This window comes from Manacus candei, unplaced genomic scaffold, assembly GCF_025592945.1.
Source record: "Manacus candei isolate 608988 ecotype Guabito, Panama unplaced genomic scaffold, ASM2559294v1 h1tg000056l, whole genome shotgun sequence".
Lineage (NCBI taxonomy): Eukaryota > Metazoa > Chordata > Aves > Passeriformes > Pipridae > Manacus > Manacus candei.
In genome coordinates this window covers 6,302,990-6,319,523 of record NW_026138104.1, presented here as the reverse complement: position 1 = coordinate 6,319,523, position 16,534 = coordinate 6,302,990, and the positions used below count along the sequence as shown (strand labels likewise).

The window sequence follows — 16,534 nt, the reverse complement described above, 5'->3', positions numbered from 1 at the left end:
AAAGGGGAAATGAGGGAGAAGAGTACATTAAAACAATATGTTGTGGTTCAAACAGTATTTTTTGGATAAATTTAGAGCTCACGCTCCAAGACAAAGACATCCCTTTTGGTTTTGTATCTTTGGGTTTTCTTGTTTTTATTGGAGTGATATTGTTTGTTTGTTTTTCATTCATATTCTTTGGCAGCTTCAGAAAATACCAGTTTTAGAGGATGGGTGTAACACTGGCTATGAAGAATCTAAGTATGCTTAACAGAAGTGAAATTATAGGCTGAATATCACGATAAGAGTAACAAAACCTACCCAGTATTTCCAACCACGTCTTTCAAAACAAGGAGTTTAACATTATCACTGGTATTTTATAGATAGAAGAGTGAGATCTAATAAAGAGGACAGAGGAAATAAGAATGGATCTGGCCAGAGAAAGGCCTGTTCAAGGTGCTGACAAGACCAGAATATTCAGACAAATATAAGGGGCGAAACATGGGTCATTCACTTCAAACTAAGACCTTGTACTTCTATCTGTTACCCCAACTACAACTATACATAATCCACCTCAAAGAGATTACAAAGGATTAAGACAGTTTGTACTATAATAATCAGAACACTGACATAAATCTGCAAGATGGTCTCTGTTCATAACAGGTATGAGGTGAACTTGTTATTAAAATTGTATTTCAAACAAAAAGATAAACAGTGAACTCTAAGTTCTGTCATAAACCATTTCTCCCTGAAGATTTCAATACAGGAAAATAATATTTAATATAGTTGCCACTGCTATTGCCTAATGAAATAGTCATTTTTACCCCTAATAAAAATCATCATTTGCCTATATCTAGCAGATTTCAAACAATGTGGGTTTGAGATCAAGGTTTTAAGTACCTGCCTTCCTTGTTCTAAAGAAAATATGAAGTTTTTTGTTTCTTGAAGCATGTATATTTTAAAAGTATTTCTTGTTTATACAATGAAAATATACAATATCAAAAGCAAAAATTCAAGTTCCATTTCTCTTTTCCACCATAACAGAAAAATTAAGCAAAAATCTCGCTGCAACAAACAGGACAAAATTTCAAAGTTTCAAAAGCCAGGTAGTTTGTTATTTTTATCCAAACACAAAAGCTTTGAAAGAAACTTCAGAGCAACAAAGACTTTGGTAGATACAGTATTCTGCTAGGCCATTCCACACACGTTTACTGGGAACAGAAAGCCTCTCACAGCCCCAGATGCACATAAACAGAGGAAGAACAAACCAGCCAACTTTAATTGCTAAAAAGCACGCAAGAATATAAGAATGTCATCCAGCTGCACAGGGGTCCAGATTCGGAATATATTTTTGCATGTTTAAACTGGTAATTCTCCATATAGACAATTTGATTTTTAGTTAAGCTAAATTGGGAAAAAATAATTGAGGGACGTACTCAGCACAGCTGACATGCCTGAGTAACAATTTTGTTTTCTCTGTGTAACAGAACATACAGACAATACAGTCTGTATTATCACTTATTTTAGCTAAACCTGTCACATGTAATTTCCAAAGAACCTATTTTCATGCAACTTACTTTTCCCCCTATAGCTTCAAAACCTGCATTTATATTGCCTATAGGCCAATACATGTGTCAATCTACTCCAGCCACCTACAGCACAGTGGCACCAATACACGGAACAAAACTTACTCTTCCATGACACTTTAAATGATACCCTGTTTTTGAAAGCATACTCAGAATTACAGCTAAAATAATAGAAACATATTTCGAGGTAAGAAAACAAATCCAATAAATGCCTACCTGAACCCACTGGAGATGAACCAACACTAAGACTTTGTAAACTTCCATTCCTGAGCAAAGTTGGAGATTTTTGAAGACCAGAGCTTGTCACACTTCCTGCAGCAGATGCCACAGATGAAGTAGGGGAAGCAGAAGAAACTGAAAGATGGGAAAGACTTTCTTGACTTTTATTTCCTTTGGGTCTACCAGGCCCATGTTTACTTTGTTTATTTCCTTTCCGTTTCTTCTCTGTTACAGTTTTTTCTTCTATTCCAGAAGTTTGAGCTCGTTTGTACGCTGTAGAAGTAAGGCTTGAATTTCCTATGTCTCCAGGTGAGCTTTCAAAGTTTTTAGATTGGGAAACAGTTGATGATGAAGGGAGACCAATTAATGAAGTGAAACAATTAACACTCCCCTCTTGACTCCCAGCCTCTCCTTTATGTACATCTTTGGTTGACGAAGCCTGCTGAGAATGTGTGAAACTGTCACTTCGCAGATCTGTGTCTGTAAAACTCAAAAAATCTTGGGGAGACTGAACTGAACTTCCAGAAGATGACTTTATGCTCCCAGGAGTGCCCATAAAGCTTCCTAAAAAAAAAAAAAAAAAAAAAAAGTACTTTTTTTTTTAACCTGCAGTTGATGAAAACTGATGGGAAATATTACTATCTTAGAATACAAAACTTCAGTGTGGAGGGACTTTATGAAAAGCACTACGAAGAGCTAAAGAATTTATTTTTCTAAATAACTCATTGGTTCTCCTGCTGATCTTCATTCTGCCGGATATGATTCTCGGATTCGTGTCTGAGATTCAGATTTAAATTTGGAGCACAAACAAAGTAAAATTAAATACTAGGAGAATAACAACTTTGCTGCTTAGGCAACTTAGACATCCATCATGTTTTGAAGCCACTACAATAAACAAACACTTGGTGCAAGTCAGAGCAGGTTTTTATAAACATGCACATATAAAAAAAGAAGGCTGATAGAAATGTGCTATGATCATACCTACACTATCTCTGCAATCTTCCTTATCATTCTACCCAAAATCAAGGGTCTGGCACAGGTCAAAGGAACAGCAATTGTACTTAATTTACCCTGGCTGAGGAGGTGGTTCCACAGAAGAGGTATTTTTCAAAAGCACAAGAAAGTAAGTGAAAAACACCGTATAAAATTGGCATTTTAAGACTTCTTTAGCACTGTCACAGAACTACATTGTTTCTATAATATTTGGAATGCAGTTGTTTCATCACTGTATTAGTGCATGCAAGGCAGAAAATGGAGCACTCTTGGGAATTACAAACATCTACTTCCACTGAAATTCAGTAATTTTATATGAGTGGATGCATGTGGGTTCTATTTCACAGAATTCAGACTGATGACAACTATCCCATCAAGAAAATATTTCTAAATATGACATTAGGTACAGAAAACCCATCCCCTTTAAAAATTAGTGTTTTGTCATTAGTACTCCAGAAAATATTGTTAAGAATTCCATTTAAAATACAATTTACATTAATACAGAAATTTTTTTTAAATTTGCTTTTTAGAAGTGTCGATAGTGCATGGTTTTAGTATGTTTGTAAGGTAAAAACTTTGTGTTACTTAAGGTAAATAAACCATATATACTTGTCACATAAGCATTTTCTGTTAATATATTTCAACAACAAAAAAAAAGTTAAGTAAAAAGGTCTTTCACTTTGAAGAAAATGGTATACTTTAAATGTCTGCATCTTGAAAAATTATCTGGGGGCTACTGCATCCTATCCATTAGGTAATCCAGTTTCATTCTAATGTGCACTGACTACAAACCATTACTGTTACTCCTTTAAAGAGCTAAGAAAGACCTCTAGACCCAAATCCATGCTCAAGTTTATCCCAGACTAACTTTTCAGCATATAAAGCCACTTCTTTTTTTAGCAGATAAAGAGAATACTTTAACAGTCTGAACAAAAGCATCGCTTCTGCACTTTAAGACGCACGACCTTCTTTTTCATGTTATGACAACAAACTTTTTGGCCTGAAAAAAGCTGGGTTTTTTTCACCAAAGTGGAATAACATTCTCATTATTGAGGATAAAAGATAAACTACTTTTCAAGTTTTAAATATATGAAATTTCTAATCCATGTCATTACAGCATAACAATCAGTACCTTGCTGAAAAGGGCTAGCTGCAGTCACAGTTGTTCCTGGATTTCTTCCAGCAGCAGGCTTTCTTCCCCTCTGACCTGAGCTGTGACCTGCAGATTTCTTCCCTTTGCTCTCTGACCCTCTAGCCTCTGAAGAATCTTTTCCACTTGAAACGTGTGTAGGAACTTCCTGGAAATTTGCATTTGTAAATCGAGCTGTGGTATCTTCCAATCGCTTCAAGGAGCCTGACATGGAGTTGTTGCTAGTGCTTGTGTATGTCTAGCATTTTGATAAGAGAGAAGAAATAAAAGAAACAGGTCACACAAAAAAATTGAAAAAAAAAGAACTGTTAAAAGACCCCATTCTTTCAAACAAGCTGAGAAGTGTTCAAATACTAATGTAACCAGAAACAGCAGGAGTTGCAGAAACTGAACCATAAAGATTCTCAGCAAACAACTGAAGTACATAAAATTTCATTTTGTGGAAAAAAATGCATAGAACTAATGGCTTTGGTTGAAATTTTTACTTCACTGAGGTCAATGCATTAATCTCATATCTATGGTTACAGTCTTTACAGTCTATTTAAATAGCATATTGCTATTTTATTCTCAAAACTAAAAATTAAAAACTAACTTTAAATGCTCTTCTGAACATACACTTTTCATATAGCTTTTTTTGTGAAACTGGAAATATTGTTCCATCAGCAGTGGAACTGTTAAAGGCTTCAGAACCTAAGAACTTGCATTTTTAAGACTTTACAATCCCAACACCAAACCAAAATCAATAAGCCCAACTGCCCCTTATGTCTTCCTTTCCCATCATCACATCAGGATTCTCTGCCATCTGAACTGTCCCATTCATCCAGTTCCTTAACCATCATCAAGTAAAGAAGACATATGAGATCTGCTTGGCCAAGACACACCTACTTCAAACCCGCTGTCTGATAGGAAGTAAAAGGAAAATATACTCTTGAGTTTCCAGTGCAAATTTCTTCCTCAACCCCCACCTACTCCCAAGAATTCTGGCCCTTCTCCTACACTCATACGCTCTTCACAGGGTTTTCAAAAATTTTATCTTTAGGTCCATTATTCCTCTGTTAAATTTTTTCACAACTGCACATACTGATGAATAATAGTCCAAAGAGGTTCACAGAAAGTAATTAGGTGGGCATGCACAACATTAGAAAACCATACAAAGGAATAGAATTTTCCTCATGACTAAAGAAAAAGTGGAGATGTGATAGCAGAATTTTAGTAACAGAGGAAAAAAAATGAAAGCAAAATCAGGAAAAAGGAAAAAACATTCCAATGTTATTCATACTTAAATCATCTAGTAAAATAGCTGTTTAAAGCTTCTTAAAAAAATATGGATCAAACCTAGAAGCCACTCATCTGTTCAAAATGAGCTTGTTTCTCAGTTCTTTACAGAACAGAATTTAAAATAGTATCTATATTTATCTTGATTAAAGACCACACAAACACATGCCTCTTAGAATTGAGCATATACACACATTTTCCCTTTCCCAAGCGGGATGCTTGTTGAATTTAGGCCTAAAGCAAAACGTTTCTTCATCTTTACAAACAGCTTTATATACCAGCTATACAAAGTTTTCCATATTTCACTAAAACAGCTAAGACATTTACATAAACCTTACTTTTCAGTTGCAAATGACAGAAGACAACTAAATAAACAAGCTTTGAGGAAGGCAAAAGTTTCAATCTGTTGCATACCACTCTGTATGAATTACTATCAGCTGCTATAAAAATATACTACAGATTTTCAGTACAACAGTGAAGAAAAATCAGTTTGAGTCTGTTAACAGTACAATGTTAAAAAAAATTTACCTCAAATTCATATAACTATATTGGTGTTTCTAATGAAGATGAAGCCAACTCTAAGGCAAGTATAGCAGTTAACTTTTTGAACTATTACGAAGTCCACGGTATGTTCAATTTTCTGGAAACGGGTATGTCACTTGACCTGAATTAAGAAGCAGCAGTTCAAACTCAGGCCATTTGAACAACGAGTTTCCAGACATGCAATAACCCAAACCAAAAGTCAGGCTTCTTCTAGGATCCAAGATTCCTCCTCTTATCAAAAACCTTCCTAGACTAATTCAGATCCCCTATCAACTCAGTTAATATTAATTGCAAGGATAATTCTCTATAGATATCAACACACTTTAATGCTATCTAGTCCCTCTTCCCCGTTCCTGCAGGATTTTTTAAATACTTGTTTATTTTAAAGGGAAATAAAGAGTTTAACAGGGCCGTACACACTGGCCAGGGCTAGGCAGTGACAAGTAAGCATTATTTTGCAAATACTGCGTGAAGATTTTGTTTGACTGCAAGCCTGAGTCCCGCTCTTGGCAGATTCTGGAGAACATGCATGCACATCACAGTTCTGCTTTTTTTGCTCCACCAGCTGTTAGTGCTTCGGAAGGTGCTGTGAAGTGCACTGGAATCTACATGCTTTCTCAGCCTATCTTGAACACTAATATGATGCAACATACCCTAAGTCAAATAAAATTAGTATCATTTGGTTGGCTGGGTTGGTTTTTTTCCCCACAAATTATATTCCTTACTTTAAGGAGTTAATTGCGACAAAGTGCCCTAACCCAGATACACCTACATCAATTGCTTCCAGAATCCCTAAGACATGCGACAGAATCTAAGGTAAAATTGCAGCAAAACTTTAGCCTATTAAGCTAATGGGTTCATACAATAACCTTCCCACCACTAAACAAACTGCTGTCTAAAATGCTAAGTTCTAACAGGCAAAGATCTGTTAGAAATGTTTCAGAAAAACCTTAATATACCATGGCAAAGTTAAATTGTTTGTTCGGTTTGGGGTTTTTTGAGATCAGGAGTGCGAGTGGCAGGGAGCAAGAACCTGAGGATAGAGGCAGAACACCTTTGGTTATTTACTGAATGGCTTCAGCCTCTGCAGCCCCCCTGAGCTTGTAATGCTGTCCCCTCCCAGCACACGCGTTTTAAATGGAATACACTCCTCGAGGCTGCCCCACTGACTGCTCACACTGCAGTCAGTCACCTCCCTTCATTTCAGTGCAGACATCCCCCAAAAAGGAGATTCCACAGATGCTGTCTCTCAATGCCATTCCTGAGTTAGTCTGGGAGGACTTGACTATTTCATGAATGTTAAACCTATTCTCAAAACACTCAGGACCTGCTAGTGCAATTACCAAGCTGTGTGTATCAGGGTTCCTCCAAGCTTCCCATAAACCAGTCTGCAGGTTTTTTTCAGGAAAGCACACTTTCACATTGCCCACTTGGTGCACAGAGAGCTACTGTCATTTTTACACTCCCCATACATGACTCTGTGTGCCCTGAAGAGTTATATCATCCATCTGCAGCAGGCCTTAAAACTTCCAGGGAAAGATTGAGATTTATGGTAAAGGTATAATAATCATTCTTGCTATACACAGTATGTTCCAAGGCTTGAGTAGCCTTTAGTCCTAATACAGATATGTTAAGGCAGTACTCTTGCACAAAAATGCCAGAGGGTAAGAGTAGAGTCCAAAACCAACACTGGGTTTTGCGTGGCCAGGTTTTAGTAGTGGGGAGGGGTGGGTGGGTTATAGGAGTGGTTTCTGTGAGAAGCTGCTAGAAGTTTCCCCCAAGTCCAGCAGAGCCAATGCCAGCCACTCCAACACCATTAGAAATGGTGAAGAAGGAAAAAAAAGTTACTGGGCAGAAGCCACTGCACCAAGAGAAGAGTGGAGTGAGAGCATGTGAGAGGAACAACTGTGCAGACACGAAGGTCAGTGCAGAAGGAGGGCGAGGAGGCGCTCCAGGCTCCGGAGCTGAGGTTCCCCTGCAGCCCCTGGTGCAGCCCCTGGTGCAGCCCCTGGTGCAGCCCCTGGTGCATCAGCTGTGCCCCTGCAGCCCATGGAGCACCACAGGGGTGCAGAGATCCATCTGCAGCCCAGGGAGGAGCCCACGCTGGAGCAGCTGGATGCCTGAGGGCTGTGAACTCCTAGGAAATCTAGGCTGGAGCAAGGTCCTGGCAGGGACCTGCAGACCTATTGAGAGAGAAGCCCACACTGGAGCAGGTTTCCTGGTAGGACTTGCAAATACAGGGCTGATGGCTCTTCTCCACCAAGAGAAAGGCCAGAAGAAAAGGTAGCACGAGAATTCAAATTCCTAAGTTATACTATTTCTTCTTAAAACATTCTGTATCTATGTCCCAAAAGTGAAAAAACTGCTAGTAGATACACCAAAGAGTAGTCAGGAATTTCTTATTTCAAACTTTTTCAAACTTAACTGATTCAGACTAAAAAACGTTTACTGAGGCATTACAGGGATGCACGAAAATGCCTCTCAAAATGGCATGGATTGGAACCTCAGTAAAATTTCTTGAAATTAAATTCTGCAGGACAAATAGGCAATCCACATACACTAACTCACATAATGTAAATCCACAGTTTATTCTGCAGCCTTCCATGATGTTATCTTAAGAAGCCACTCATCCAGATAAAAACATGCTTTAAAGGCATCACTTGCACAAATGGTCATTACCATTATATCACAAAGGATTTAACATCTTTAAAAAGAAAAAACAAATTTCATTTCAAAGTTCAGTTCCCCCCACAGCAACACCAGGGTAGCAGAAATGATTATACACCAAAATGAAGTAATGCATTCCAAGCAAAGAGACACTGCTGTGTAACAGACATCAAGTCCAAACCAATTCTGACAATGCTATGTAAAAGGAAACATAAAAGTAGCACATTAACACGATATTCTGAACTAAATATTTAACTCAGAAGAAAAAAAAAAGCCTGTTTCATTATTACAATTTCAAATTTTTGAGGAACACATTATGAATTTATAACCCAGAAAGACAAATGCATGTAAATAGTGAAGGCAGGACTCAGAAAAAAAAATTAACTGAAGGAACTAGCCACAAAAAAATCACTTCCACATATCCAGTAGATACATTTTAAAAAAACAATCACACTTAGTAACCTCATTTAAAAAACTGAAAACCAATTTTCCTGACAATACGAAGCATTATAAAAAGAAGGTAGTAAATGAAGCAGATAGGTTAGGTAAAGAAAACGTACAGGATGCATAAGGCTAAATAAGAAAACTAAAAGGGCACATGTTGATATTTAAATTCCACAGTAAATACTCTGTTTTAATTTAGCTCAGTTATAATTTAACTTCTAGAATTCGAGAGTTTTTATTCACTTTAGTAACTTGCTCTAGCTCACCCCTGTGACTAACCATAGGAGTAAACCTTGTAATTAGGACAAATATAAGGAGAACAAAGCAATTAGAAATAAGCTTAGCAGAAAAAAAGAATCCAACAGTGTCTTTGGCATTAAAAGCATATTCTAATAGGCAGGAGGCAAAAAATAATCAATATTTCAAAATATCTCCTTTAACTTCTACAAAAATATACATTAATACCACTTTTTGTAAAAACTTATTATGATTATTAGATAATCAAAGTACAAGAGGGATGTAATTCAAAAAAGATAAGATCATACATAGCATAAAACCTAAGCCAAAGTTGTAAAGTTTATAGGAAGTTCCCACATAAGAAGCCTCTTTTACAGGCTATGAATTTTACAAGTTATCTCAGACTTAAGACGAATACGTTTCAGGCAAATTAATAAAATGAAGTAACAAATCACACAGACCAGTCAATACTACTCAAAGTGTTCAACAACTTAATTTCAAAAAAAACCTGTTACACTCACCAACTGCAATCTCTAATAGCTCTTAAATCAAAACAGCAAAGTGGCAAATTGACTCTACCTTTTCTTCTTTTTTTTAATAGTTACTGAGAGTTTCAGAAAACCACTGACTACTATCTTACTTGACACAACAGTGTCAAAGAGAATACAGGAGAACCAGAAACAAGACTTAACAGAAGCATGAGTCACAAATAATGGGATGTTAACAGCTATGCATTCTTAACTTAATAATCTTACTATACAGAATAAAGAAATATGCAAAGCATACTAAAAATCTAACTTTCTTGGAGATTGTGCTTGACATTGATACAACTATTTGAGGGAATACTTCCAGAAACTTAGAGATGAACTTGGTATTTCAGTCACTTCACCCTGACAAGCTCTTGGTGCACCATGTGCAGACACACATTTGTTGAGTGTAACAGCTCAGAACCAAAGCACATACAGTTAACATAAGCCTCAACACCTCTGGTAAAACACAATGATCTACGAGGATCTCTGCAATATTGTTTTCAAACCATGATTGCCTGACTCTGATGTCAAACATTTCCACATGAACGGGACAAATGTTTTCCAACTCTGAGATCAGTAAACCCATTTCTCAGTAGTACTGCCCACCCTGTAATGCCAACATTCGTGTCACTGGAGGATAGCAAAGGTGATTCTTGTCGAGTACAATGAGAACTGTCATTATTTAACCCTGTATGTTGCCCCTGGAGTTGGGTATTTGCCAGCATATTATCAGGAAGGAAAGGCCACAGAACCTAACAGAGCAGACTGCTAAAAAGGCAATATGATATTACAAGGATATGAAGCATGAGCTGTAATTTCATAATTACCAGTTTTAAATGTTACAGGTTCAGTGTCAGCTCAGCACACACAAGTAAATTTCAAAGGAAAGACCTTCTAAAACTGCTCAAATTATTAAATATAATTCAATTAAATAAAATTTACGGAAGTATCAGTGGCACCTGACTGGGGTCATTAAACCCCTCATGATTAAAATACAAAACTCTAAGTCTTTCTCTATATGGAAAACTTCAAAGTATTTAGGATTTTACATCATAGGAAAAAATATCAAGTGTGCTTGATAATTATAGAATTTATGCCATTATAAAGCTCCTGTATATAGAGTGGAATGATTACACCATGAAATTTCAACATAAGTAATTGAAGTGGAAGAGGAGAAAAAATACATTGACTTACTTTTTCTGTAGTTACAGTAAGAGATGGAACCAAGGATGGTGAGGACTCCGACTGCTTCTTGTATTTTTGTTTGTGTTTATCTTTCTCTTTATATTTCTATAAGTTGTAAAAGAGAATACAAACTAAGTTCAGCTTCATCTTCAACATAACCTATTTTACAGAGCAACAAGTGTTACCAAAATTTAAGAGATGGTAATAATGTTATTTCGAAACCACACTAAAGTTCTGAAATGTTTATAATATAATTTTTAAAAAGTAAATCAAGTATTTACATTTGCTTTCAAAGTACACAAACTGAAATTCTTCAATTATAGCCAGCATTTATGAATCCACTGGTGTTAATATTCTCCATCTTTCCAATAATCAATTAATCAACAAAAGAAATTGGATTAAAAACTGAGACATGGCTTCTGCTTCAGAGATCTTCCCCCATTTTTCACCAAAGATGTTTCTGCATTTCTGCACCTCTACAGTATTTTTTGGTTGGATACCAATGTAAATTAATGCAAGGTTTTAGCTTTGGCTCCCCTACTGACATCTCCATGCATAATAATGTGAAATCTGATTTAGGTTTCATTCCTAAAAAGGTGCATACATTTTACAGACTAAGTAAGTATCTTCCATGGTAAACTGAGTAAAATACCAAAAGCCATACAAGTCAATGTGCTTTCTAAAAGAGCTGAGAATTTAATGCGGTTTTTCTTAATTCTTATTTTTTAAACACAAAATGAAGCATTGGCAGTGTGAATGAAATTGTGCAAACAGAGAGAAAGTAACTTTTTAACCCAGAGCCTTTAGAGTATAAGAAAAGTCTTTCATACCGGCAGAAATCAATTCTTAGAGAATTACAGAATCAGACCCAATTTGCATTTGTTTAAACAGTTCAGACAAATACTTAAAAAAAAAAAATACCCCATCTGACAAAACTAACAATTAAACTTAAAGGAGTTCAGTAGTTTTACCAATTTAATCATAAACAAGTAATTTTTTTCCTTAGTGTTATAATATAGTTTATTTAGACAGCCAATGTCAGAAGATGTTGAGAAACCACAGGTGTGAGAGAAAGTTACTTGTAAGGTACTGGCACTCAAGTATTTTGTTTCTTTAACTATGTATTTGTGAAATATTCATGCACTAAGACAAAACTCTACAGAGCTATGGCTATTTGTTCAGAATAACTGTTTCAACAGAAAGCTAGTAAAAAAAAGTGCATACACATGGATTGACACAAGGGGTTTAAAAATCCCACTGAGCAGCTTTAAAACATGAGAAACACAAAATGTGTGAGTCTGCATAACCATATGAAAACTCAGTAACTGTTTTACATCTTAAAAATTACCCATGTTGATCTTTCTCTATCAAAATGATTATCCAGACTCTCAAAAGAAAACATAATTTGTTCAACAGCAGCTGCACAGCCACTCTCACCAAGCACCAGGACAAGATATTGATGTATGACCAAGTGTAAGCGCTTTCTATTTCAGTCACAATGGAAGAAATATGAGGGACTTATTTCATGGAATCAGCCTAAGACATTAAGAGAATGGGTTCTCAAATTCTCTAATAAAGTAGAATCAGTTAATTAACAACCTAGATGCAAAGCTGAAAGTAAAACACATTTATCTCTACCTTTATGAATTATAAATACCAGCTGACTTAAAGATCACCACGTTTCTAACCAGTCTAAACCACTAAACTTACAGCCTAATTTTGCCAGAAAGGAAATAAGAGTTTAACCCAGAAAGTTCATTAAAAAAGTAACAAAGCAATTGTCACCAAAATCTCATGTAAAAATATACTTGCTAGAATACAATAGATTAAGTTCTTTTAATTCTTGTACACTTCTTAAAACTCAAAGGTCGGTCTTTAAAAAGCTCATGGGGATTTCTAGGTTTGGGTTTTTTTTCACACTGAAGTGAACTTGGGGTTTTTCTCTCACTGTGCCACAGGGATAGAAATACAGAGTTTTTCCTTTGACAATAAAGTGTACAGGTGTCATAATTACAATGATACACACCATAAGGTAGGATTTAAATTTTTGAAACCTAATATAGGCTTGTTGAAGGAGTTTTAGATCAGAGAGGTTGATTTTGGTTTTTTTTGTATTCTTCTATAGGGAAGACTGTATGCCTCTTTTTAGACCTGGAAAATACACATGTGAAAGAAAAAAAAAATATGGAGAGGAGGCATTCAAATGCAGTGCCCAGTCTTTTCAATAACATCTTACATTTAACAATCCCAAAAATGCTACCCATACTACCAGAAAAACAAGCAGGGATCAAGAAAAAAAACAGAAGCATCTACACCCAGACTGGCATGTTGTTCATCAAATCTGTTGACCCAAAAGACTTTCACCAGTGCTAGTTACCAAACTACATCATCACGTGTATGATGTTTAGATAAACTCAAGTAACAATTTCACTGAACCCCAGACAAGCCTCAAGAATGAAGCTATGAAATGGCTAAGCCACTGCCTGAGTTTCTTTAGCTTTTATCATTCCACTAGGAAATTCAAATCACTCTAAAGAATTTTTTTTATTTATAATTTTGGAGCCAAGGGGCAACGACTTCAATATGCTTTAAGATGAAACTTCACAGAAATATCAGTAAGCAATAGGAAAACTTTTAAATGAACATGTTTTACAATCTTTTCTGTTGACCTTCTAGTGCTCTCTTACTTTCAGTGTAATTTCATCTAAAAGGTGAAGAAACATAAAATTCTGTTCAAAAGAACAGTTAGGAGAACTTCAAATTACATTTTGCATGTACTGAAATCACTTTGACAGTGATTTTACAAAAGGAGGTGTCAAGAAGAAGGAAAAGGGGACACAAGAACAGCAGGAAGGGAGGGGGCATAAACGAAAGAATATGTTTAATTTCTGTAAAGTGAAGCATCAGCAACCACATCAAATTCCTCTCCCAGATCCAAAGCACCAGCACAAAGTCTGACAGGACAGCTTACCACGGTCACAGCTTAACACTCAAGGACACTGGAGGGGTAACCCATCCAAAGGCCTTTTGGATACAAATCTCTCACTCACAGGACATCTGCTGTCCTTACCTCTACATTCCCTCCTCCTTTTAAGTTATACTTCCTCTAATAATTCTCCCTCTATTTTTTATTTTTTACTTTTTTTTTCTTCCTAAGGAAAGTTCAGAAGTCTTACTTCTGAATGTGAATTGACTCCAGATGCATATAACATCAAAGAAGTGGAGAACACTTCACTGCAGGAAAACGTTTGAAAGAAATGCTCAGATTTTACACTGGTAAGAATAAAAATTTCCCAAACAACCTGCTGAGATGAAGAGACGTAGCTCCCACAGTGCAGTTGCACCCTTTTCTCACCATAAAGATGCATACTAAGTATAACAAGAGTTCTGCAATATCCACTTTGGAATCCAGAAAAGTAAAAGAGGGACACAAATTCCCACAATATTTAACAAATATGACAACTTTTAATCCAGTCTGTCTCAAAGGCCATACTAACTAATCACCTCCCCTACCGCCAAAAAAGGAACAAACCACTAGCCCTTCATGGACAACTTTACATGCTTCACTTTTGTAAGATCTCTGTTCAGTCATAGCTCTAAAAAATCCCCAAAACACATATCAGCAGCTCACCAAGACAAACATCCATCCAGAAAGCCACGTGGGAACACCTCATTCTAAGGAAGGTAATCATATCATATGTCTGACCTCCTACGAGCTTTACAGTAAGGAATATAAAAGGCAGAAATTACTGTTAACAAGGACTGAAAATAATATTGCCAATAAGTAAAAGCTAAGGGAGCACTAAGGGCAGGCAGAACCCATTCATATTTTTAAGCATGAGTTCAGATGTTCCAAACACCTATGCAGAGCTGACAAATGCAATATTACATTCTGTAAACCCAAGATTTAGCAGAAGACACAATTGAAGGAAGAATATAATAAAAAAATACAGCACCAGCTACAAAATTAATGAGGGAAATTTTAATCTTGGTTCACAAATAAGGTAGTTCAGCGGACCAGATTTAGGCAGCTTCTCAAATCTTTGTTACTGTAAGAAAAATAAAGTGTGACTGCCATGCAGCCACTGGGTAAGCAGCTTAACATTATTCAACCCAGTACCTGAAGAGCCCTGGTTTATGGTGCAGCTAAATATCAGTATAAAATACCTAGAGTTCATATGTCATGATTAATCAGAAAGCTTTATTTATCACCAAAGATATCATTTTTGGATTTTGGTTTTTATCTAAAAAATTACGTAATACCATCTTAATGCCAACACCTACATGCTGCAAGATTAGAAAACAAATAAGGTGCAATATTTCTTAATTCTATAGCACCTTCCGTACATTGGCCTCTTGTGGGGCAGGGGAGAGGGGAACGGAGAAGGTAGAAAAAAGCACATTGATTGCTTTTATTTCTTCCACAAAGATCCAATCTACAAAATTATTATATAATATGACTTCATAAATACAGCTCACTTTAGCTCATTTACATGTTGGATCATTCTAAAGGTCAGCATGACATCATTCATTTTCTTTAACATACTTTCAGAGAAACATTTTACCAGACTCCTGAACAAAAATACCATCTCATGGAAATATCAAACTAAGGATACATGTATAACTTCATTGTAGCTCAGATCTGTTACCAACATGTCCAGGTTGTTATTCTATACCACCCACATCATCACTGGGGGACAGAGGGAAGGGATTCTCTGCCAGGAAGGAGGGGAGGGGCCTGCCTTCCGGTTGGGAAGAAAAGGTGGCGTGAGGAGAGTCCACCGACCATTCTGTTCATTCTCTTGGGGGTTGTGCCACCTCAGTGAGCATCTTGCATGTAAAACACCCTCTCTTTTATACACTTGCTGTTATTAGGACTGTAGCTGTTGCTGTTCAGTTTTCTTATGTCATTGTAACTTGTTCTTATCTCAGCCCATAATCCCTAGCTTTTTTATCTCCCACTGGAGGGGGGAGGGAGCAAGCATGGGAGGGTGGAAATAAATTAGGGAATGCCATTCCTAAACCATGACACAACAGAATAGATGTAATCAAATCTATCTTTTCACACATTGGACTTCAATGTTTTCAAATAATGCAAGTGAACAATAACTTTTCTAGTACAGATGGAGTGGATAAGTTCAGCTTTTCTCTTAAATGGCATTATTAATTCATAATATTTCCACATGGAAGTATCATTTAACTTGCTGAAGGTATCTACATTTAATTACAATTAATTTTTGTCTCAAGAATGCACAGTCCTCTCCAATGAGGTTTCCACAGTACTTTATTTCATTAAAATATGTTCTGAAGTGCAGTGTTACAAAGGAGAAAAAAACGTTTTCTGACCCTGCTCTCACCTTTTCCAGAACTGTTCAGCTTGTGTGCCCACTCAAACTACTAAAACAGCAACAACAAAAAACAAAGTGCAGTGTTTTCTGCTGTTTTAGTGAGCTGTGTTAGTTCTGTGAAGGAACATGAGAGATGGACAGTAACAGGCACAAGAGGAGGCAGACGCGGAACAGAGAAGAACTCACCTGCTCAGGGAGCAGGAGACTAACTTCTGTTTTGAAAGAATTAAAACACATGCACACTATCAGCAAGCATCAGTGCTTAGTCCTTCAAGACAAAACTGCTTGGGTTGACCTTGAATTATTCTATTTTTATCCCTTCTCTATTACAAAAATTATAAACCTCTACTACCTTTGGTTGTCCCAAGTTTTCAAACC

General features: G+C 36.5%; 1 protein-coding gene across 8 annotated transcripts in view; it reads right to left on the bottom strand.

The window, feature by feature from the left end:
- The window catches only part of MLLT10 (MLLT10 histone lysine methyltransferase DOT1L cofactor), a 123,185-nt gene that overhangs the window by 57,745 nt on the left and 48,906 nt on the right, over window positions 1–16,534 (bottom strand). For all 8 annotated transcript variants that reach the window (XM_051802317.1, XM_051802311.1, XM_051802316.1 and 5 more), the window contains 3 exons: window positions 10,818–10,913; window positions 3,910–4,165; window positions 1,782–2,348 (listed from right to left, as the gene is read on the bottom strand). In XM_051802317.1, coding sequence (XP_051658277.1) covers window positions 1,782–2,348; window positions 3,910–4,165; window positions 10,818–10,913 — 919 coding nt within the window. The remainder of the gene's footprint in view (window positions 1–1,781; window positions 2,349–3,909; window positions 4,166–10,817; window positions 10,914–16,534) is intronic.